The sequence below is a fragment of the Eubalaena glacialis genome, chromosome 10 (assembly GCF_028564815.1).
Source record: "Eubalaena glacialis isolate mEubGla1 chromosome 10, mEubGla1.1.hap2.+ XY, whole genome shotgun sequence".
NCBI classification, from domain to species: Eukaryota; Metazoa; Chordata; class Mammalia; order Artiodactyla; family Balaenidae; genus Eubalaena; species Eubalaena glacialis.
Window position 1 is genome coordinate 9931809 of NC_083725.1, and position 23436 is coordinate 9955244.

A 23436-nucleotide genomic window follows, 5' to 3' on the forward strand; every position below is an offset into this window, starting at 1 on the left:
ATTAGTTGACCACAGGTGCGTGGGTTTATATCTGGGCTTTCTATCCTGTTCTATTGATCTATATTTCTGTTTCTGTGCCAGTACCATACTGTCTTGATTACTGCAGCTTTGTAGTATAGTCTGAAGTCAGAGAGTCTGACTCCTCCAGCTCCGTTTTGTTCCCTCGAGATTGCTTTGGCTATTCGGGGTCTTTTGTGTCTCCATACAAATTTTAAGAATTTTTATTCTAGTTCTGTAAAAAATGCAACGGGTAATTTGATACGGATTGTACTGAATCTGCAGATGGCTTTGGGGAGTATAGTCATCTTCACAATATTGATTCTTCCAATCCAAGAACATGGTATATCTCTCCATCTGTTTGTATCATCTTTGATTTCTTTCATCAGTGTCTTATAGTTTTCTGAGTACAGGTCTTTTACCTCCTTAGGTAGGTTTATTCCTAGGTACTTTATTTTTGTTGCAATGGTGAATGGGATTGTTTCCTTAATTTCTCTTTCTGATCTTTCGCTGTTAGTGTATAGGATAGCAAGAGATTTCTGTGCATTAATTTTGTATCCTGCAACTTTACTAAATTCATTGATTAGCTCTAGTACGTTGCAGGTGGCATCTTTAGGATTCTCTATGTATAGTATCATGTCATCTGCAAACAGTGACAGTTTTACTTCTTCTTTTCCAATTTGTATTCCTTCTATTTCTTTTTCTTCTCTGACTGCCATGACTAGGACTTCCAAAACTATGTTGAATAATAGTGGCGAGAGTGGACATCCTTGTCTTCTTTCTGATCTTAGAGGAAATGTTTTCAGTTTTTCACCATTGAGAATGATGTTTGCTGTGGGTTTGTCATATATGGTCTTTATTATGTTGAGGTAGGTTCCCTCTATGCCCACTTTCCGGAGAGTTTTTATCATAAATGGGTGTTGAATTTTGTCAAAAGCTTTTTCTGCATCTATTGAGATGATCATATGGTTTTTCTTCTTCAATTTGTTAATATGGTGTATCACATTGATTGATTTGCATATATTGAAGAATCCTTGCATCCCTGGGATAAATCCCACTTGATTATGGTGTATGATCCTTTTAATGTGTTGCTGGATTCTGTTTGCTAGTATTTTGTTGAGGATTTTTGCATCTATATTCATCGGTGATATTGGTCTGTACTTTTCTGTTTTTGTAGCATCTTTGTCTGGTTTTGGTATCAGGGTGATGGTGGCCTCATAGAATGAGTTTGGGAGTGTTCCTTCCTCTGCAATTTTTTGGAAGAGTTTGAGAAGGATGGGTGTTAGCTCTTCTCTAAATGTTTGATAGAATTCACCTGTGAAGCCATCTGGTCCTGGACTTTTGTTTGTTGGAAGATTTTTAATCAGTTTCAATTTCATTACTTGTGATTGGTCTGTTCATATTTTCTATTTCTTCCTGGTTCAGTCTTAGAAGGTTATACCTTTCTAAGAATTTGTCCACTTCTTCCAGATTGTCCATTCTATTGGCATAGAGTTGCTTGTAGTAGTCTTTTATGATGCTTTGTATTTCTGCGGTGTCTGTTGTAACTTCTCCTTTTTCATTTCTAATTTCATTGATTTGAGTTCTCACCCTCTTTTTCTTGATGAGTCTGGCTAAAGGTTTATCAATTTTGTTTATCTTCTCAAAGAACCAGCTTTTAGTTTTATTGATCTTTGCTATTGTTTTCTTTGTTTCTATTTCATTTATTTCTGCTCTGATCTTTATGATTTCTTTCCTTCTCCTAACTTTGGGTTTTGTTTGTTCTTCTTTCTCTAGTTCCTTCAGGTGTAAGGTTAGATTGTTTACTTGAGATTTTTCTTGTTTCTTGAGGTAGGCTTGTATAGCTATAAACTTCCCCCTTAGAACTGCTTTTGCTGCATCCCATAAGTTTTGGATCATCGTGTTTTCATTGTAATTTGTCTCTAGGTATTTATTGATTTCCTCTTTGATTTCTTCAGTGATCTGTTGGTTACTTAGTGACATATTATTTAGGCTCCATGTGTTTGTGTTTTTTACGTTTTTTTCCATGTAATTGATTTCTAATCTCATAGCATTGTGGTTGGAAAAGGTGCTTGGTATGACTTCAATTTTCTTAAATTTACCAAGGCTTGATTTGTGACCCAAGATGTGATCTATCCTGGAGAATGCTCCATGTGCACTTCAGAAGAAAGTGTAATCTGCTGTTTTTGGATGGAATGTCTTATAAATATCAATTATATCTATCTGGTCTATTGTGTAATTTAAAGCTTGTGTTTCCTTATTAATTTGCTGTCTGGATGGTCTGTCCATTGGTGTAAGTGAGGTGTTAAAGTCTCCCACTATTGTGTTACTGTCGATTTCCTCTTTTAGAGCTGTTAGCAGTTGCCTTATGTATTGAGATGCTCCTATGTTGGGTGCATATATATTTATAATTGTTATATTTTCTTCTTGGATTGATCCCTTGATCATTATGTAGTGTCCTTCCTTGTCTCTTGTAACATTCTTTATTTTAAAATCTATTTTATCTGAGTATTGCTACTCCAGCTTTCTTTTGATTTCCATTTGCATGGAATATCTTTTTCCATCCCCTCACTTTCAGTCTGTATGTGTCCATAGGTCTGAAATTGGTCTCTTGTAGACAGCATATATACGGGTCTTGTTTTTGTATCCATTTAGAGAGCCTGTGTCTTTTGGTTGGAGCATTTAATGCATTCACATTTAAGGTAATTATCGATATGTATGTTCCTGTTACCATTTTCTTAATTGTTATGGGTTTGTTTTTGTAGGTCCTTTTCTTCTCTTGTGTTTCCCACTTAGAGATGTTCCTTTAGCATTTGTTGTAGAGCTGGTTTGGTGGTGCTGAATTCTCTTAGCTTTTGCTTGTCTCTAAAGTTTTTGATTTCTCCATCAAATCTGAATGAGATCCTTGCTGGGTAGAGAAATCTTGGTTGTAGGTTCTTCCCTTTCATCACTTTAAATATATCGTGGCACTCCCTTCTGGTTTGTAGAGTTTCTGCTGAGAAATCAGCCGTTAACCTTATGGGAGTTCCCTTGTATGTTATTTGTCATTTTTCCCTTGTTGCTTTCAATCATTTTTCTTTGTCTTTAATTTTTGTCAATTTGATTACTACGTGTCTTGGCATGTTTCTCCTTGGGTTTATCCTGCCTGAGACTCTCTGCACTTCCTGGACTTGGGTGGCTATTTCCTTTCCCATGTTAGTGAAGTTTTCGACTATAATCTCTTCAAATATTTTCCCAGGTCCTTTCTCTCTCTCTTCTCCTTCTGGGACCCCTATAACGCGAATGTTGTTGCATTTAATGTTGTCCCAGAGGTCTCTTAGGCTGTCTTCATTTCTTTTCATTCTTTATTCTGTTCCGCAGCAGTGAATTCTACCCTTCTGTCTTCCAGGTCACTTATCCGTTCTTCTGCCTCAGTTATTCTGCTACTGATTCCTTCTAGTGTATTTTTCATTTCAGTTATTGTATTGTTCATCTCTGTTTGTTTCTTCTTTAATTCTTCTAGGTGTTTGTTCTTTAATTCTTCTAGGTCTTTGTTAAACATTTCTTGTATCTTCTCAATCTTTGCCTCCATTCTTTTTCCGAGGTCCTGGATCATCTTCACTATCATTATTCTGAATTCTTTTTCTGGAAGGTTGCCTATCTCCACTTCATTTAGTTGTTTTTCTGGGGTTTTATCTGGTCCCTTCATCTGGTATGAAGTCCTCTGCCTTTTCATTTTGTCTATTTTTCTGTGAATGTGGTTTTCGTTCCACAGGCTGCAGAATTGTAGTTCTTCTTGCTTCCGTTGTCTGCCCTCTGGTGGATGAGGCTATTGGTGCCAACTATTTCTTATTAACCTTCTGAGGATACTACTGAGCTGATTAAGACAGTGAAAGTGAATTATTTGCAAATAGCACCTGTCAAGCAAAGGGGCCTTAATCTAGCAGGCAACTGCGGGTAGAGGCTCTAGGACTCTAGATTCTCTGTGGCTATGAGGGAGAAAAATGCAGTTAACAAGCCCAAAATACCTAAATTCTGAATCACTGCATCAACGATGTTTGTGAGAAACAGAATTTTTGTTTTTCCTGCCCATCCTCTGCTGGAGAAACCAAAGGAACGTTCAATGGTTCTACATCCAGCAGAAAGTGGAAGGAGCAGAAAAAGCCCTGGTTACCCCCATGTTCACAGCTGGGATTCTCCAGCCAACAAAACATGAGCCATCTTTGCCTATTCTGTGAAATGAATGAGCTAGGCCCTATGCTGTGAGGAAATTGCTTCTGCTCTCCTAAAACAAAATGTCCATGCAACTCCACTTCCTCAGGAAGATCTTCTACAGAGAGGATGTCCTTCACAACAAAGGCTGGCCAATCACCAGGACCACCAAATGTTAACGGCTACTGGTGTCCCCTCTGTGGAAGCACTGGCCACATCTTCAAATTTTACATTTATTTGTATGATTTGCATTGACTGCCTAATAGACACTCAATTAAAATCTGTTGTTGAACAAATGAGTGGATGAATAATAAATATACTAGACTAAACCCTTCAAGGGCACAGGCCAGTCAGAGCTCAGTGGCAGGCACAGAGCAACCAAGCTGTCAGATTTTGCGGAATCTGGACTCGCCTCGCTGTGACAGCCTGAAGGTTTAATGTGTCCCTCCAAATGGGAAGGGAATGGAGGGGAAGTAAAATCCAATCAAAGCTTTTCACAGGGTGAGGCATGCTGAAACAGCCACTTCTAATATTTGGTCTTTACTTACCATTTCCTGTGGATTTTAATGACCCACATCATCAGCACACAAACATCAGCCTTGGTATAATGCCAGATGTATACATGTTTGTACAATACAGAAAAAGGCCTAAATTATAGGTGACAGGACACAATCTTTTTGAGTCAGGTTTCCATCATTACTCAGTTGTATGGATGTGGGCGTGTTTCAGAGTTTCAATTCCCTTAAATCCAAGTGGACATACTCATTACATCCACCCCGTAGGATGCGGGAACAAATGAAGTGGTGGAGCATCGTGCCAGAAGCATGTTACTGGAAGGCTCGGTGTGTGCCAGGCACTGTGGTAAGTGCTGGGGCAAATACAAAGAATAATTATACTCTGCGCCGGCTTCCGGAGCCCAGGGCCTTGTAAATCACGGAGAAAAGGATCAAATCCTCCCCACATTAAGAGATTATCACATTGCTATTGCCAGCACTGCATTCATTTGAATCCAAGCGGGCACCATTCTCTGCCGCTATGACCGGAATCTCCCAACAGCAGGTGTCAGCATCCCCTCGCTCCTCTGCACCTCCCCCCAGGCTCCCAGTTCAAGGCTCCATACTCTATAGTCCCCCAGTTAATGGCATTCCCAACCTGCCTTCAAGGCTCTCATTACACGACATAAAGAAGGGCCATTTGTATTGGCAGCCCTTTGGCTCTTGGCTTCCACTGGAGCAAAGAGGAAGAAAGAAGCAAAACACCAGGAGAACAACTGCCCTGGCACCTGACAGCTGCAGAGAGAGGCCCAGCTTAATACCATGTCTCCCTAGGTCTTGGGAGAGGTCAGAGCAACAGGTGCATCCGCATTCCAGAACTGAATGAAGTCCTACTATCGGTGGGACGGGAGTCAGCTCCCAGCTCCACGCCCAACATATCTCTCTCCAGCGCAGCGTGGAAGGCATTCCTTTTACAACTCCTGATTTCCCAATTTTAGAAAACACACTAATTCCCTTTCAGTGATGTGCTCAAGTAACTTGTTTTTAAATAAGTAGGGATCAATGTTGCATTGTTAATTTGTTTACTGTCTTTCTCCCCTCTCTAGGATGTAAGCTCTCTAGGGCAGAAACTATTTTGTTCACTGTTGGTTCTGGTGTCTAGAACAGTACCTGGCACGTAATACGTGTTCAATAAATATTGGTTGGATTAAGTAGGAGGGAAAAAGGGTAGGAGGAAGGGTGCATCTATCACAAAATCCTTCTCTCCTGCAAGAGGAACAACTGTTGTCCTGACCTGGAATCAGAAGACTAGGGAAAAATGTACTGTGTTACCATGGCAACTACAGCTCCAAAAATAAAAATAGCCTTCAAAGCTGCCACAGGTCTTTGGTGGGAAAAGGCTAACCACTATTTGTAGACTGTACCTGGGCCCCGGGTTGACTACAAGCCAAAATATTGCCCCCCATGTGCTTTGCTCTCTGGAGCCTCGTTTTGGGAGAGGTCAACCACTCTTCACCTGGTGATGCCAAAGTTGTCTCCCCAAATAGAGAACACCCTTAGAAGAGCAGCCATGTCTGGTCTCTGGGCACCTGCAGTCTGAGGGAAGACACAGTACAAAGGAAAAACCATAAAAGAAACCAAAAGACTTAAAACAGACAAACAATACATAGTAATCCAGATTTACATAAATGGCCCACGAGGGCATAATTATTCAACTTCAACAGGACTTCCTGCTTTGTAAAATGATTTCCAATAGAATTCCATGAAAATCAAATTTCCTTCGAGTCCTTCATCCATCTGATTATTTATTCACTCCCTAAGTGTATGTTTACTACATTCCACGCAAAGAGCTCAGCAAGCACTGAATAAAACAAACACTGCACACAATTAACTCTGCCCTCACAGCTTCTGATCCAGTGAAAGATACAATGTGACCAAGTAGCCACAACTTAAGAACACAGATGTAATAAATACGTGAGTCAGGAAATACTTGCTAGAGCAACAATAACTAAGCTAAGGTCCAAATGAGAAGAAGGGCAGGGTGGCCAAGGGGGCCAGTGTTACAAAAGAGGAATTCCGCACAAAGGAACAATGTCTGTGAAGACCTAGAAATAAAAGGAAGCATCCATCCAAGGCACTGAACGGTAACTCTGGCTGCAGGGTGAGCGGCATCAGGGAGACCAGTTAGGAGGACGCTTGAGTAACATATGTGAGAGATGGTGATGGCCCAGGGAGCCGAGATGGTGGTGGAGATGAGAAGACAGACTTCCTCCAAAGGAGGGAAACCGTGCAAAACTGAAGGGTACCAACCCTCACCTCAAGGAACAGAGTGAGAGGAACTGGTTTAGAGGGAAAGGTGAAGAGTTCAGTTATGGACCGTTTTGAAGAACATTCCAATGGAAATGCCCATCAGCCAGTTGGAGAGATGAGCTTAAGGCTCAGGAAAGAGATGAGGTCTGAGATGTAAGTGTGAGAATCATCACCATGCAGGAATAATTAAATTCAAGAGAGTGAATAAAATAGTCCAAGGATAGTATGTAGATTCAGCAGAAGGAAAGGGGGTGGGGTGAGGGAGAGGGAGGGGAGACGGAGAAGGAGAAATAAGCCTGGATTCAGAACCTGAAGCAGACCAACACTGAAGAGACAGCCAGCCAAGAGCAGCCCACAAAGTATAAACTCATTTTCACCACGTATCAACGTATCAGAAAAGTGACATCTCATCAAAGCAACAACAAACCACTGTTCAGCTTATACTAACCAGAGCAGCAGACTCAAAAGCCTCACAGACCACCAAAGAAATCTCAGTTTTATTAACTAATGATAACATGAGCATAATTCTTCAGACACATCTACTGAATTCTGTCTTACAAGATGAAGAAGAGATGTATACTCTCCATTTTACCAAGGAGAAAGACACTGAGGCCCAGAGAGACTGAGTAACCTGCCCAGGACCACACAGCAAAAAATAAATAAATAAATAACAGAACCAGAGCCTCTACCTCCGATGCTGCCTCAGACAGCCCCCTGGACTGGTACAAAGGCAGTCGTCCTAGGACAACCATCACCCTGCCCCTAACAATGGATGAGGCCTGTCTGAGCTTCTTGGGTTTGCTGATGAAGATATGGCTCCATCCTGGGTCAAGATAGGCTCCTAGGGACATGGGGTGGGCAGAATACGATAGTTAGGTTGCAGGAGATCAGTATTCTAGAGCCATCTCTGCCACTGACCAGCTTTGTCCACTGACCTTGGACTTCTCAGTTTGCTCAAAGGTGAAATGACCACACAAATCTCATCTACCATGAAGACTAGATTCTCTGAGCGAGATGCAGACCAGAACTGCAGGTACTAAGGGGTGGCAGCTGAGTGCGAGAAAAGTAAGGCTATTCGGGGGTGAAATCTAGTCCCAGGACCCTCCTCCCATCCCCCTCCCAGCAGATCTTTTCCTCAGACCTTTTTTTTTTTTTTTTTATGTTTTAGTCCAAATTCCATATTCTACTGAAATTATCTTTTGCACACTAGTCTCCCCCACAGGCTGTGAGCTCCTCAAGGAAGGGCCACTTGTATCCATCTTTGTGCCCCAAGCACCTAGGACAGCACCTGATTCTCTGTAAGTGCCCAAAAAATGTTTGTTGAACTTGAGAATTACTTCTCCTGAGTTATCTACATTTTCAGCCTAATCTCTCTGGCTGCTAAACAAAAGGCGTGTCAACTAATAGAGGTATTTTGGGAAGGAGTCCAAGCATGGAGAAGGCACTTCAGAGGAACTGTCCAGTGTCCCTAAGAACTTTCTGAATGGGCGGGCCACTTCCTACTCTGCTCACCTCTGAGACTGGCTCTGTCTTCTAACGTGTGTGGTTGCCAGTTCCTCCACTGTGTCTGCAGGGCTCCACAGCATAATCAATGAGCACCAAGTAACTGGCAGACCAAATCAAGGCTTCTCTTACAATCTGGAAGCAACAGCCCAAGTTACTAACAATAAGTCTCTGAAGGAATATTCTCAAAGGATAATGACTTGATAGTCTCTCATCTTCACTGAGGACAAAACAAGAGAGAATGAGTTTGCATTATACCATGGGGGATTTCAGTTGGATCTTCAGCAGAACTTTCTCAATAGTAGGACTCGAAAACATAGAAAGAAGTAACCAAGAGAGGAGAGGTGGTGCAATCTCTTTCCTGGGGCCTTTTTTTTTTTTTTTTTTTAAATGAGATCTTCACATGTCGAGAAGATGTGCTTCATCATAGACAGAGAAAACACATGGTATCACCCACGCTAAGGGCAAACTGTTCTCTGGAGAAGCTCCACCCTGTTCAGAGTAACCTTTATTACTGCCATTCCATCCAATCCCAAGAATACAGAAAGGTCAGGAAGAGCTTCCCAGTGTAATGACCCAGCTGGGAAACAAATGCTTGCCGGGTCAAGGCAGGCTGCTTTGAGGGGTCAGACTGGCACTCACGCCAAGCTTGGATTACAGAGAACAGGAGAACGAGGCTAAGAGGCATCTTCTTTGATGAGAGGGCTCGTATCCCCCCCTTTGGAGAAATGTCTCATTCTGATGGCTCCTCCAGAAACAATGCTTCAGAAATCCTTTTATTTTCCTTATTTCACAGACTTACCTGCCCTTAACCTTTGGATTTATGTTCTCCCTTACTTTATACAGGTACAAGGTGCAGAAGAGCTGATGAAAAAGGAAAGTCTCAATTAGAAAGAAACTCTGGGGAATTCCCTGGCAGTCCAGTGGTTAGGACTCCATGCTTCCACTGCAGGGGGCAAGGGTTTGATCCCAGGTCGGGGAACTAAGATCTCACAAGCCACATGGCATGGCCAAAAAAAACCTCTGAATGAGAAAAAAATACTAGGGGATAATGCACCAAGCATGCTACTAATGTTTGGGTTAGCATAATAAAATGATGAGCTCTTTTCCTTTTCCCTACTGTCCAAAAGTTTTACATTAACTAGCTATTTGATCACACATACAATATTCATTGACTTTTATCATGTAAAAATTTCTTTTAAGACAAGCCGGGGAGACTTCCCTGGTGGCGCAGTGGTTAAGAATCCGCCTGCCAATGCAGGGGACACAGATTCGATCCCTGGTCCGGGAAGATCCCACGTGCTGCGGAGCAACTAAGCCCTTGAGCCACAACTACTGAGCCCGCGTGCTGCAACTACTGAAGCCCGAGCACCTAGAAGCCCGTGCTCCACAACAAGAGAAGCCACTGCAATGAGAAGCCCGCGCACCGCAACGAAGAGTAGCTTCTGCTCGCGGCAACTAGAGACAGCCTGCATGCAGCAACGAAGACCCAACACGGCCAATAAATAAATACATACATAAATAAAAACAGTAAACTGAGTTAAAAAAAAAAAAAAAACAGACAACAAGTTGGAAAACTCTTGGAGAGACTCAAAAATGTATTGCTACGTATATCCCCATATCCCCTCCCTCTTGTGTCTCCCTCCCACCCTCCTTATCCCACCCCTCTAGGTGGTCTCAAAGCACCGAGCTGATCTCCCTGTGCTACGCAGCTGCTTCAAAAAAAAAAAAAACAAAAACAGTATTGCTAAACTAACCATCCATCATCTTTCTGTATTTTCCTAATTGCTGGAGTAAATAATACATGGGTTACCACACTCACCCCTGCCCAAACGGGGCCCCAAGGCAAGTTCTTTTTGCATAGTTGCAAAAGAAAGTGGAAAAACCAAGTGGGTTGTGGATTATTTTTTTCAGTCCCCTCACTCAGCCCCCTCATTTCCTGACTAAACTTGTGAACCAGAAGCAGCAAAGACCAAAAAACCTCTGTGGTCAGACCATGGAGGAAGGAGGCACCAGGCTGGCAGAAGCTCCAGAGACGTGACAGATAGAAATTAGCCCAGACTTTAGGTCAGAGGCCTGAGTTCCAGACTGTAACCCAGATCTGCCACTGAGACGTGCCTAATCACCCGTTTCCTTTATCTTATCCACAAAATCAGGGTGGAACAACCAAAGCCAGTTAGAATACGTACAAAGGATGCAGAAGAAAGGGCTTCACAGCATCTGACCCAAAAGGTGTATCAGGGCCTCAAATGAAAAAGCCTTGGGTGTCCTCCTCTGTCTCCTCTTTACCACTGGTCTTAGCTAAGGAACAGCCACACCTTCTTAGTGATGATTTTGATGAGATTACCCAGACACATGGTCTGAAAACAGGGAAGAATATTTGACACCAGGGCTATCTTCAGGAGGTGGCACCCGGCTGCCCGCAGTGGCATGGAGGCTGGCGGGGGCAGGCCATGGCCTGACATCTCTGTGCCCCAGCTTGAGGCATCTCCATCCTGCCTTCCTTCCACATTTGATTTTCCATTATGCATCCCTGAAGGAAGCCTCACCAACTCCTCCTAGAGAAGGAAGGTTCCTTAGGCTCCAAAGTCACAGGACAAGAGCTCATAGACCTCCCCCACCCCCAAAAGATGTTGAAAAGCATCTCCCTTCACACCAGGTACAACTGCCCCTTAGCGAGTCACTGCACTGATATGGGCTATGGAGGAAAGAACCCCAAGAGGCCAAAGCCTCCATGAAAAGCCTGCAGACTTTGTAAAGCTCTTGTACACACAGCGACCCGGCAACCACACCTGGGCTCTCAGGCCAGCTGGGCTCTGTATCTGAACGCCCGCTTCAGGGCCCAGCGGCTCACCCACTGGGGTCAAGAAGGAAATTCCCCACCGGCAGCTCAGCCATTCACGCGCCCTAAGGAAAACTCCGGAGTTACCCTAGAAGCAGTTATCAGTGACCAGCACAGCAACTGGCGTACAGACGGTACCTGGGAGAAACTAACCAAGCGGGGCAGAGTTATCACCTGCTAATCTGCCCCATGACAATCCCAGTCTCTCCCCTGACATGGAACTGGCACTTCCTGAGTGCATAACCACCACGGAAACTCTCGAAATACCAACTGCCATGGAGGAAACTGGCCAGTGTGAATCAGCCCACGGGGCTTGGATCTACCTTCTCCGTTTCCACAGACTCTTTGAATCTGGAAACCACATCTACAGCCCAAGGTTGGCTGTTTCTCACGTAGCAGTTCACCTACGACAGGTAGCACCGCCCTCACACATCCCTGTGCTGACCTCTGACCTCTGACACCTACACACTTATCCTCAGTGGCCTTCCCATCCTCCCGACCTCCTTCAGAACCTCCCCTTCCACGTGGATGTGATCTCAAACAGGCAAGGGCCAACTATTCCCAGGCCCCAGGGAGATGGTTCAGTGTAGCTGTGAAGAGCACGGGCTCTGGAATCAGAAGAACGTGATTCCGATCTCACCCTTGCTTCTGTGCGACCAGGAGCAAGTGAATCTCTGAACTTCAGGTTCCTCAGCTGTAAAACCCACCTGGGGGTTTGTTGTGAGGATTAAATGTCTATTTAAGGCGCTTAGCAGAAAGTAAGATGCAGTCCCCGCCCTCAAGGAAACAAGGGTCCGGGAGAGAAGTTTTTCCTAGTTTAACCTTATCCAGCACCAATTACTTATTTAATCTGCTGACAAATCACAGGTCTCCTGTTTGATGCTTTGGGTGAAGAAAGACATGAATTACCTCCCTCCCACACCCTCTGTGCTTCTCCTAGATGTCAGGGTCCGCACCGAGCTGATGGGTGCAGCACACATCAGCCTGCTCCCTGGAAACTGAGCTGAAACCGAAAGCAAGACTCCCTCCAAAGGTCAGAGGAAGGGGATGAAGACTTATGATAAATATACCAATGATGAATAATCATTACGTGCAAATCCACATGCCCGCTAGACTGGCAACAGTTAGATAACCAGGCTCACCAGGCTGGCAGAATCAGTGAGAGGCGCCACCTGAGGTCAGGTGTGCAGCCGAGCAGAAATCATGACAGGGTAGATGTGTCACACAGAAGAGGGGACAGAACTGCCACGGGAAAGTGGTGCAAGAGGTGATAATAAGGAGGGCGTCCTGGGGAGACAGAACAGAGAAGCGCTTCTGTGTCCCCCAGAAAGACAGCCTGCCGTCGGGCAGCCACACCTACACCCTTGCCCCTTGTCAGCTCTCCTTTCCCCCTCCAGAGAATGTCAGGATGCCATCACAAAAGTTGTGTCTCTGTCCAATTCTGACCTCTTGCCGTAATCCAGCGGGTGAGAGAGGGACCCTAATCCTCAATTTGGGTTTTGAACAATCACCACAACCAGTTATGGCCAAGGGATTTGGGCAGACATGCAGGTACTAATCTAAAAGCCTGCCCCATCAACTTCAGACTACGTTATCCGTGGAGCTCACAGGGCAACGTGGCCAGCAAAAAACGGTGCCACCTTATGTTAAACAGTGGCTAAGATGACAATTCCCAGCTGTAACAGTAAGTGCCGGAAGAACAGTGCAAGGCTCAGGCCTCTACCTCACACCCGGTTCACACAGAACAGCAAGAATTCGTTGCCTCCAATACCACTCTGAGCATGTCTCTCCTGGGTTCCGGAACCTACAGTGGCTCCCCGTTGAGTTGAATCCTCTTTGCAGACAAAGCACACTGTCCATAGGATCTCAATACATCTTTGTTTACTGACTGACTAATTGAAATTCAAACTCTTCAGCATAAATCATAGTCTGCTGGCCCATCACCTCACCACCCTCATTTTTCCACATCCCTCATCAAGACCACACTTGGTCATCCATCCCCATCTTCAAGCCAACACACCCAAACTGCCTTCACCAGAGGCTTCTGGTTCCCATTCAAAACTCAGCTCTCCACAGAAAGTAGATTCGTGATTGCCTAGGGCTGGGGGCGAGGAGTAGAGGGGGATTGAAGGTGATATACAAAGGGTATGGGTTTCTTTTCGAGGTTATGAAAATGTTCTAAAATTGACTGTGGTGATAGTTACACCTATTTGTGAATATACTAAAAACCACTGAATTATGTACTTTAAAACTGACTGAATCGTATGGCATGTAAATTATATCTTATTAAAGCTGTCACACATCAAAAAACCCAGTTCTGGACTCATGTCCTCCAGGAAATTTTCCCTCATTCATGAATAAGGCTAATTTCACTCCAAAGAGGAGAGAAAAAGGAATCATTCACTCAATTGTTATTAATTTACACATCAATAAACATCTATTGATCATGACGAAAAGGCCAAGTACAGTGCTAGACAGTGAAGATCCAAGGGTGAAACAGACAAAATTGGACTCAGAGTACTGGCCCCCAAGGTCTTTGCTAACTTCACCATTTTCTCTACTTCTTTCTTCCCAGGATTAAGGAAAAGAAAGGGGTCTCCTGATTCTCTTTATATTTTCATCTTTGTGCAGTTAAAATCCACAAGCTGAGGCCCTCTTGACCCCGTGCCTTCTACCACATCAGACAGAATTGCATCGCAGGCCTGAAAGGGGCTTTTCTCTGTTGCGGAGAGGTAGACTTGGGGTGGGGACAGTGAAGAGGAAGGACGCTGTGCTGGGCCTGGTGTGCTAATCCCCCTAATCCAAGCCTGAGCTGGGTCACTTTCCAATCACTATATCCAAAACGTGGAACATGTGAGGAGTCCCAGGTCCTGCTCCAGGACACGTGAGTATGTAACCTATACTCTCAAGCACACATCCACTCCATGTGAGCCACTCACAGAATGATGACAATAATCCTTCCCCCTTGCACAGCAAGAGGACGTTCACAAAACAGTTCCATGTGTATCACTTGAGACCGCCCACTAATCCACAGATGGAGAAGATGAAAAGCAGAGGTAAAGGGAGGTGCCCAAGGTTCCACAGCGAAGAAATGACAGAACTTAAATTTAAACCCAGGTCTCCTGACTTGAGTTCCAATTCTCTTTGTGCCCTGTTGCCTCTAAATGTCAATTCCTCCTCAGGGAATCATCTTGGCCATTTACAAGCATCCCTTCACTTGACTGCTTCTTTTCTTTCCAAGAAGCCTTCTATTTCCAAGGCCTAAAAGAGATGGGTTTTTGTTTTGGCCACAGTCGAGATAGAGTCCAACAGGAGGCAGTTTAACAGGGGTTAAGAGTAGAGATCTGGGCTTCCCTGGTGGCGCAGTGGTTGGGAATCCGCCTGCCAATGCGGGGGACACGGGTTCGAGCCCTGGTCCGGGAGGATCCCGCATGCCGCGGAGCAACTGGGCCCGTGCGCCACAACTGCTGAGCCTGCGCGTCTGGAGCTTGTGCTCCGCAACAAGAGAGGCCACGACGGTGAGAGGCCCGCGCACCGCGATGAAGAGTGGCCCCCGCTCGCCGCAGCTAGAGAAAGCCCTCGCACAGAAACGAAGACCCAACACAGCCAAAAATAAATATAAATAAATAAATAAATTAAAAAAAAAAAAAAAAAAAGAGTAGAGATCTGAGTCAGACAAATTTGGGTTTGAATCCAGAGGTTGTCTTTTTATACATATGTACATATATTCTTCTAATCCAGCAAGCCGCCACTGAAAACAACTGCCATCTGGGGGTGTGCTGTGCCACGCGGCTTGTGGGATTTTAGTTCCCCCACCAGGGATCGAACCTGGGCCTTGGCAGTGAGAGTGTGGAGTCCTAACCACTGGACCACCAGGGAATTCCCCAACTGCCAGTTTTTAAACTACTCCTCGAAGGTGAAAACCTTTCCTGATTTAAAAGTATGTTTCCTGCTCCAACAAAAATGAAGATTCCACTAAAATTTTTTTTTGGCCACACGGCTTGCAGAGATCTTAGTTCCCGGAACAGGAATCGAACCCATGCCCTTGGCAGTGAAAGTGCAGAGTCCTAACCACTGGACGGCCAGGGAAGTCCCTCCACTGCACCTTTAGACAACTCTCAAAACCAAGACAGACTTCCCTAAATCTAACCAAACCCTCCCCTATCCCCTCCCTGGCTACCAGCGTACGAGTCTTCCCCATATTCTGTCCTCAGTATACATGGCAGAATCTCAGGATCAAAATGGGCCTCTTTTAGGGTTTCTCACATTTGAGGGGAAAGCTGACAAACCCGGATGAACTATTTTAGTTCAAGATTAGCTCCCACCAAGCTTGCCCCATTTCCCTCTACTCTCTGGAAAAGGTGACAGGATGAAGTAAGAGTACAGAAAGAATTGTTATCCTCAGGTCCCCAAAAAGCCCCAGAACAAAGCTTTACATCTGCGCCTGCAGGGATAACCACATCCAGTCATTACAACCAAAAAAGAGAAAGGAAGCCTGGCAGGCTTAAAATGCTCATCATCTGTGTAACCCAGCCCAATTCCTCAGCGTCCCCTCAACGACACATCTCACCCTGTTCTTATGCCTTCATCTGTACTGTTCCCCTTTCCTGATCTCATGCCCCTGACATTATATTCTTCCTGTTTTCTACTACCTTTCTGTACGTGTTGTGGTTTGAGCCTCTTCCTTCCAGAAGTCTTCTTCCTCTCTTTGCCTTACAGTCAGTACCACATGGCACACACAGTATATGTCTTCCAAAGATTCCATCTCCTCAATACCAGGGAAACTCACAGGCTGTAATTTCTTATCCAAGTCTCCTCCCATCCTCCTTCTCAACTTCCACATCCCCACACTCTACCCAGCTCTACCCACCCTCCCTCCCTGCCTCCTGGCCATAGCACCATTAGCTGGTACCAGACTGAACTCACAAGAACATCCAATAAATACTTGTTGAACTGAAATGAATGGAATTGACTAGACTGGGAGGAGGAGTCCCGGGGAAGGTGGCCAATCACTTGTCTGCCCCAGGCAAAGGCACAGACCACTGTTAGGAGACAGGACCCTAGAGTCTGAAGGTAAATGGGTAGGGTCCAAGACATCAATGAGCCACTGAGGACTGCCCCCCCTCCTCCACCAGGCAATGGCCTTGGCTCAAACACAACCCCTGGCCAAGGTTGTGTGGAGCTGCCCTATGGTCTTCTACACCATTTCTCCACCTAGGGAAAGCAAACTTCCCGACTACTCAGATGCCACATTTATCCAGACAAAAAGTAGCCGGCACAAACCATAATGGTGTGGACCAGGCCTAGATGTCTAAAGATTCTGTGTGATAAGAAATGTGACTCACTCAATGTGAACACTCCGCCACCTCCTCTACACATGGGGGCCAGGAAAGGCAACCGGGGGTGGCCAAAAATAAAATAATAAAAATTGAAATGGAGCTTAGAAACTGAAGTCTGAGTGGAGGAGCCACTTAACGTCTCTCCTACGATCTCCGTCTGTACAATGGGACTGACAGGAGTACCCACCTCAAAGAGGTTTCGTGGGGATTAAATGTGGAGATGCACTACGAAGTGCTCAACATACTGACCGAGAATGATAAGGGTTCAATAAACATCAGCTGCTATGGTTGTTACTATTCATGTTGCTGTGAGGATCCAATGGGAGGGAACGCAGCATGAAGCCCCGAGTACCCGTGTAATGGAAAGTCACCAGCCCCCCCCACCCCGGCCTGGACTGGGGAGATGGGTGACACGTGGGGAAGCCGTCCACCCTGGCGAAGGGCTCCTGCAATCCTCGGCGAAGTTCCCCGGGGTGCCCTGGGCACTCCCCCCACCCCACCTTCCCGACGGCTGTGTGGAGGCCGGGGGAGGAAAAGGGAAGAAGGCTGGGGCGGGACAGGCACGTACCTGCTTTCGCTGCACTCCTTCCGCTCACTCACCCGCAGCCACTTGCGGAGGAGGAAGCGTTTGCGGCGCGGGGAAGCGCTGGGCGTGGAGCAGTTGGACCACGGGGTGTCCTCGTCGCTGGAGGGCGTGATCTCGATGGACGGCAGCTGCAGAAACTCCTTGGCCGGGGCCAAGACGCCGGGCAGGTCCCGGCTCAGCCCGGCCTCCAGGCTCGACTCCTGCACATTCTTGGTGCGGCGCATCTTGAAGCGCCGGCGGCGGAGCGTGGGGGTCGACGAGCTGGACCAGACCCGGCTGCCCTCGGGCGCGCCCCGCGGCTCGGGCACCTGCAGGGCGGGCGGCTGCAGGCTCTCCATCATGTTGGCCGCCGGCATGGGGCCCGCCGCCTCCGCCTGGCGCCTCGCCGCCCGCCGGCCGCGCTCCCCGCCCCTCGCCCGCGGCGCCCGGCCTCTCACGTTAGGAAACGCTCGCCGCTCGAGCCGCGAGCGGAGCAAGTTCGTCTCCCGGAGCGCCGCGCGGAAGCGGGGAGCGCGGGGGAGCGCGGGAGAGCGCGGGGGCTCGCGGCGCGACCGCCCCGGAGTCTAACTCGGCCGCCCGGCCGCCCTCCGGGGCTCCCCTCGCGCGCCCGCTGCTTCTCCTTCGGCGGCGCTCCCTCGCCGGCTGGCGGCGGCCGTGCCCGAGCGGGACTCGGCGGCCCGGGCCCCAGGGGGGGGGCGGCTCGGCAAACTCTCAGCGGTTTGCGTTCGGCGGACTAGGCTTGGGGAGCCGTCTTGGCGCTGCAGGGAGGCAGAGAGCGGGAGGAAGAGGCAGAGGGAGAGAGAGAAAGGAAGCAGACGCTGGATGAAAACAAAAGAGGAGGAGCAGGGGCCGAGGAGCGGGGGGTCACTGCTGTCCAGAAAGGGCGTGCACAGGCGGCGACAGCTAGCGTAACTGTACCCGGGATCCCTGGGGAGGGACTCTACCTCCGAGCCAAGGCTGCTCCAATCAGCCGAATGAAATAGGATCACAGCCCAAACTTTCTCAAAGCGACGGCTGGCCAGGCAGCTCTCATTAATCTAACTGCCTGCTCTTTCTTTGAGGGGGAGCAGGGGAAGGGAGGAACCAAGGAATTCAGTCCTGACTCGCCAAGGCCACCCAGGATACAGGGTTGAGGGAAAACTAGGGACTCGTGGGCTGGATCTCCTCTCCTGAGAAAGGTGCTTTCTCTGAATAACTTGGGGTGCAGGGGGGTGGGCACAGGAAGCCTGGGAGGGAGAGGGAGACAGCAAGGTTCTGGAGACTGCTTCCAAAATGACAGGCTGAGAAGAGAGGACAGCTCTGTGGAATAAGCCGAGGACAGCAGACATGACATATGGAGGAAGGACAGACAGTAGGACCTGAGAGACACAGGACCAGTCAGGAAACGGGAGTGATCTCCGTGCATCTGGAGTGACCCCGTCAATACCAGAGCTCCATCCCAAGCACAGAATGAAATGAGAGGAAGGTGAGCACCCAGAAGGCGAAGCATCCAGCAAAGTGAGTCTCAGGGAGCTAAGGGTACTCCCTTTACGTTCCTGGGGGCTGGATCCAGTCTGCTTCAACCTGCAAGGGGCATGGACTGGGTCACAGAAAGTCTGTATGTCCCCAGGTCATGGAACCTAGAAAGTGTGGATCAGTCCTGTAATGTCCCAAGCTATGCTGAACCCCTCACTCTCTAGACCCAGGTACCACCCCAAGAGATCGGCCCTAGAAATGATCCACCTTACCGAGGAGCCCTCTGTCAGGACTGAGTCTAAAGCAGCCCAGCTCCTAGATCATAGACTGTTACCGCCCATCTTTCCTCCCAGCCCAGCGCATGTGCCTCTCCAGTAAGTCCTGCACGTGAGAACCAAAGTAGAGATGATGCCTTTCAAAGAGACCAGTAGGAGTACAAATAATGCACCATTAAGTCCACAATGCAATTCACCCAGTCCTCTCTGCCCCTCTCCGTGAGTCCAGTAGGGAAACAATGCCCAGCTTCTGTGCCAGCATGAAGGTCATGAGAACATTTCACAAGTGTCCCAAAGCTGAGGAAAAAATCACATTCCTAAAGACCACCAGAACTCACTGTAAGAAAATACGTTCCTGCAGTTCAAGTGTGACAGCTGGCCATGGGTCCACCATGCCCTGCAATGACACATGGGGAGAGCTCAAGGCATCGTGACCCTGCGCAACCTCCACGAGGCCAGGAATCTGAGGGAGTATGTTTTGCTCAGGGAGAGAGAGAGACTGAAGCCGAAAAGCCAGAGCCAGACCCACCTGTAAATGACTCCCTGGAACAGCGGGCCTGTCTTATTTCTGAGTCTTCTCCACATCCGGCCACTAGCTCTCTCAAGGGTGGCTTGGAATCACTCTATTTTAACTCCTGGATGTGTCCCGGAAAGGATAAACTCCTTCCCATCAGGTGTCAGGCCTGGCAAGCGGCAGGATACTGCCTCCGGCTCCGGGAATGCCTAGGAAGCCAAGCTGTCCCTCCAAACTTCAGGGTCCGGAGCTAAGCCACAGAGCTGCTCACTGCCTTGGATTTCCTCCAAAGACGAGCGGGTTGCCGGGGATCTGGTAACTTTTCAGTTCAAGGAACCTGCTTGTTAAGGGGGGCTGTTGAACTAAGAGAGCGGCGTCTCAGGTGTCTAAGGGGCAAAAGGAAGGTGGGTGGGCTCACTAGCGTTCACTGGGAAGCCAAAAAACAAAACAAGACAGAACAAAACAGGAGGGTGCACAGACAGGGGCCAGAAGGTTCCATGGGTATTTTGGGGAGAGGGAGATTCAGCAAGGGGAGAGGCCCCCTTAAGGGGACCGTGCGCCCTTTGAATTTAAATGTACGCCCCTTGAAAGGAAGAAAAGCAAGGAGCTTCCTCCTCCCACACACTTCAGCCCCTTTTCCGCCCACAAGAGATGCTGGACCTAAAATCTAAAACCCTGTGAGGTTTAATTTAAGCCTTGTGCCCAGCAGTAGTTGAGAGTGATCATTTACACGTCTCCTGGCCTGAGGGAAAACCTCCTCCACGCTAAGTCTGCAACGGTTTCACTTAGGAAGCAGATACCCAGAGTACCCGAACCCCCAGCCACTGTCCTAGCTCACCTCCACCTGCAGTCTCGGCTTAGAGAAAAGAAGGTACTTGTCACCCAATAAAACCCTACTCAAAACACATCCACCAGAAACTAACACAACATTGCAAATAACTCTTTCAATAAAAAAAAAATTTTTTTTTAAAACACATCCCCATCCCACCACCCTCAGCTGTTTCCTTTCCACTGTGGCACTGTCAAGGAAGATGATAAATGGGACACTAGTTTGAAAATGAAATGCCCTCCAGCTGCAAGTCATCACTGCTGTGAAAACTACACACATTGAAGGAAGGACCAAGTTTGTCCTTCCTTTGATTCTGTCCAGTGTCCTGTGTGTTTTGTTTGTAAAGCAACCTTTACACTGTCACAAAGGCTTTCATATGTAATATTTTATCTTCCCAGTGACCCTAGCAGTGAGAAGGACAGATGTTATTACCCTCATTTTATAATTTGTTGAAGTGAGGCACAGAAAGATATCCAAGGTCAGAGATAAAAACACAATAACTGATCCATGACAAAGCCAGAACTTGAACCTGGGTCATCTGAAGCCACTTAGAGGCCACCCAAATCTCACCAAATGCATCAGCTCTGGAAAGCAGGTCCCTTGGAGCACCAGCATTTTACCAGCCCTGATTTTAGTTGGGTATGTCACGAAACGACGTGTAGCTATTCAGTTCCATCCGTTATTTTTACAAGTGTGGAAAGGGAAGTGCAAAGTTCTGCAAAACAATTTCTCAAAGGAGCTGGTGTCAGGGGGTCAGGACTAAAGAGCTTCAGAATCTGAGCCACTGCATTCCTCCCAAGTCCCCCCACCCTACCACTTCTCTCCCATATTTCACTCTCAGCTGACTGGGCGGTTCCCTGGGAAACTGCCCTCACCTCTGGCCCTCCAGACAGGTGGTGCCAGACCAACCAGGCCTCCCTGCCCCCAGCTCACAGCCAGGCCTCTGACTTTAATGAAAGGAGCTCATATTACCAAGCAACTGTTGTTTATTCTCAACTGTTCAGGCTCCCTTTTCCTGCAGACACAAGACATCCAACACCTGTCTATTACTTCTGCAGCCCCGCAAACTCCGAAGTCCATTATTCAGCAGAAACTTCCAGGAGGGAAATTAAGTGAAAAATAGCAGCTGAGAAGCTAGATTTCTCCTGGGTGCCCACCCAAGTGAACGGGAGGCAGAAGGGGCAGGTCACCACCCACCCACATCCCTCCAGCCCCAGGGATGCCAAGGGCAGGCAGCTCCCAATAGCATGGACAGGTGTGTCCCCTCCAATGCGGCTGCCACAGGACAGTCAGTCCCCCCCCCTCAAGGTGAGGACACAGACTCTCTCTCCCTCATGACATCAGAATAGCCAGACCCATGGGCTGGCTCACGGGCCAGAGAAAGAAGTGGGCAGTGGGCATTCACGAAGAGGAACTTGTTGCTGTCAGAGAAACTGGAAATCCTGATAGAAATGTGGACGAGGCCATAAGAGCAGTGTAATGAACTGTCTTCAAATACAAAATGAAGCACGGCCGGATCATATACTGAAATGCTTCTTCCGTTGCCAACCAAGAGGAAATGAGTTTGTGTAGTACTCTGTGTGGGAGATTCAGGTTAGATGATAAACATTTCCCGAGAGAAAGGCCAATTAAGGGCTGGAATGGATGACCAAAGATGGTTAGAGGGCGGCTTTCTCTGCACATCTTTAAAGGTAACTGGAGCCCAGTTAGAGGCAGAAAAGAATAATCTCGTAAAGGCCCAACCATCGTGGGTCTGTGGGCCCCAGATCCTCTCTCTTTTAAATAAGAGCAATTCACATATGCCTAAAACAAAGTCCATTTGAACTGATGCATTTCTGGCCCAAGTCGTTTTGATTACTGGATACTAAATACCTCCCTGAAACCCACAGACAGCGTTAATATCTTGCACCGTGAAACAGAAATCCGAGGGTGGTGAAGGACAAGGAGCCAGGAGCGGGGACTGCGGGGGGCCGGTGAAATTGGAGGGAGTGAGCGTCAAGCCCTCCCCTGGGAGCCTGAGTCTGCTCCTTGCTCTAATCCCTCCCTCATCACCCTATGCAGGGGCTCGTGACTGAAGCCATCAGTGCGGTTTCTGCGCTCAGCTTGTGTGATTAGAGGACGCTGGAGGATACTGGCTAAGCACGATCTAAACAAAACCACAATGGACCAGCCTCCACGTCCAGCTTCTCCTTCTGAGAAAAAGGAAGAAAGAGCTGCAAGACTTTCCTTGGGTCTCAGTTCCCAAGGATGGTGCGCTGGCGAGGTCTCTCAGCCTTGGGAAACGCGCAAGGTTGGCAGCACGCTTCCGCCAGCCTTCGGGGGCCGATGCCAGGGTGAGCCATGACGTCACCCCGGGAGGACTGTCACCAGATAAGCCTCCCTGGTTTAATTGCTCATCGAAAGGCTTCGGAGTCAATCCAGACTATTCTGCACAACATTTGGCTGACCCTGATTTTTGCGGACAGACATCATCACTTGTCCTCTAAATCTTCCAAAGGACATCAGGGCTGGGAAAGACTTCCTGCGGTCACCCCACCCGTCTCCTTGTCGTCCATTCCAGAGGAGGCAGGTGGCCTGCTCTGGGTTACCTGCTGCTTTCCTCGGAAGGGTCCAAATACTATGGGCACTGTAAACCAGTGACTGCGTGCACAGGCCCACAGGCCTGTTCTCTGAGCTTCTGACCCTTTCCACCACTTACCAGCTATTGGATTTGGTGATGAGTTATTTCTCTTTGTGTCTCTGTCTCCACACCTAAAAAAAATCAGGATAATTAATAGTGTCTACGGGACTTCCCTGGTGGTCCAGTGGTTAAGACTCTGCACTCCCAATGCAGGGGGCCTGGGTTCGATCCCTGGTCAGGGAACTAGATTCCGCGTGCTACAACTAAGACCTGGCACAGCCAAATAAATAAATAAATAAATATTTTAAAAAAATAGTGTCTCCCTCCTGCAGCTGTTGTGAGAGCATCTGAACAGCATAGGGCACTTAGAATAGCGCTTGGCACCTAGGAAGTGCTCTATAAATGTTGGCCTTTTTGTACCTAATTAAGTCTCCATTATAAGACCTGTGTTAGGAAACATGACTACTCGCGTTGATTTTCC

The 23436-nt window shown here is 47.4% G+C and overlaps 1 protein-coding gene and 1 non-coding gene across 6 annotated transcripts in view; one reads left to right on the forward strand and one right to left on the reverse strand.

The window, feature by feature from the left end:
• Positions 1-17684, reverse strand: part of GRAMD1B (GRAM domain containing 1B) — a 172118-nt gene extending 154434 nt beyond the window's left edge. For 2 of the 5 annotated variants that reach the window (XM_061203282.1, XM_061203281.1), the window contains exon 1: positions 17245-17665. In XM_061203282.1, coding sequence (XP_061059265.1) covers positions 17245-17618 — 374 coding nt within the window. In that variant the 5' untranslated portion in view covers positions 17619-17665. Of the gene's footprint in view, positions 1-14545; positions 14599-17244 lie in introns of those variants that run through there. The other 3 variants (XM_061203285.1, XM_061203283.1, XM_061203284.1) reach the window with 3 other exon arrangements.
• Positions 17685-23125: 5441 nt separating this feature from the next.
• TRNAG-CCC (transfer RNA glycine (anticodon CCC)) lies at positions 23126-23198 on the forward strand. Its single transcript has one exon. It is a non-coding gene; the product is annotated as a tRNA-Gly (tRNA).
• Positions 23199-23436: the final 238 nt, after the last annotated feature.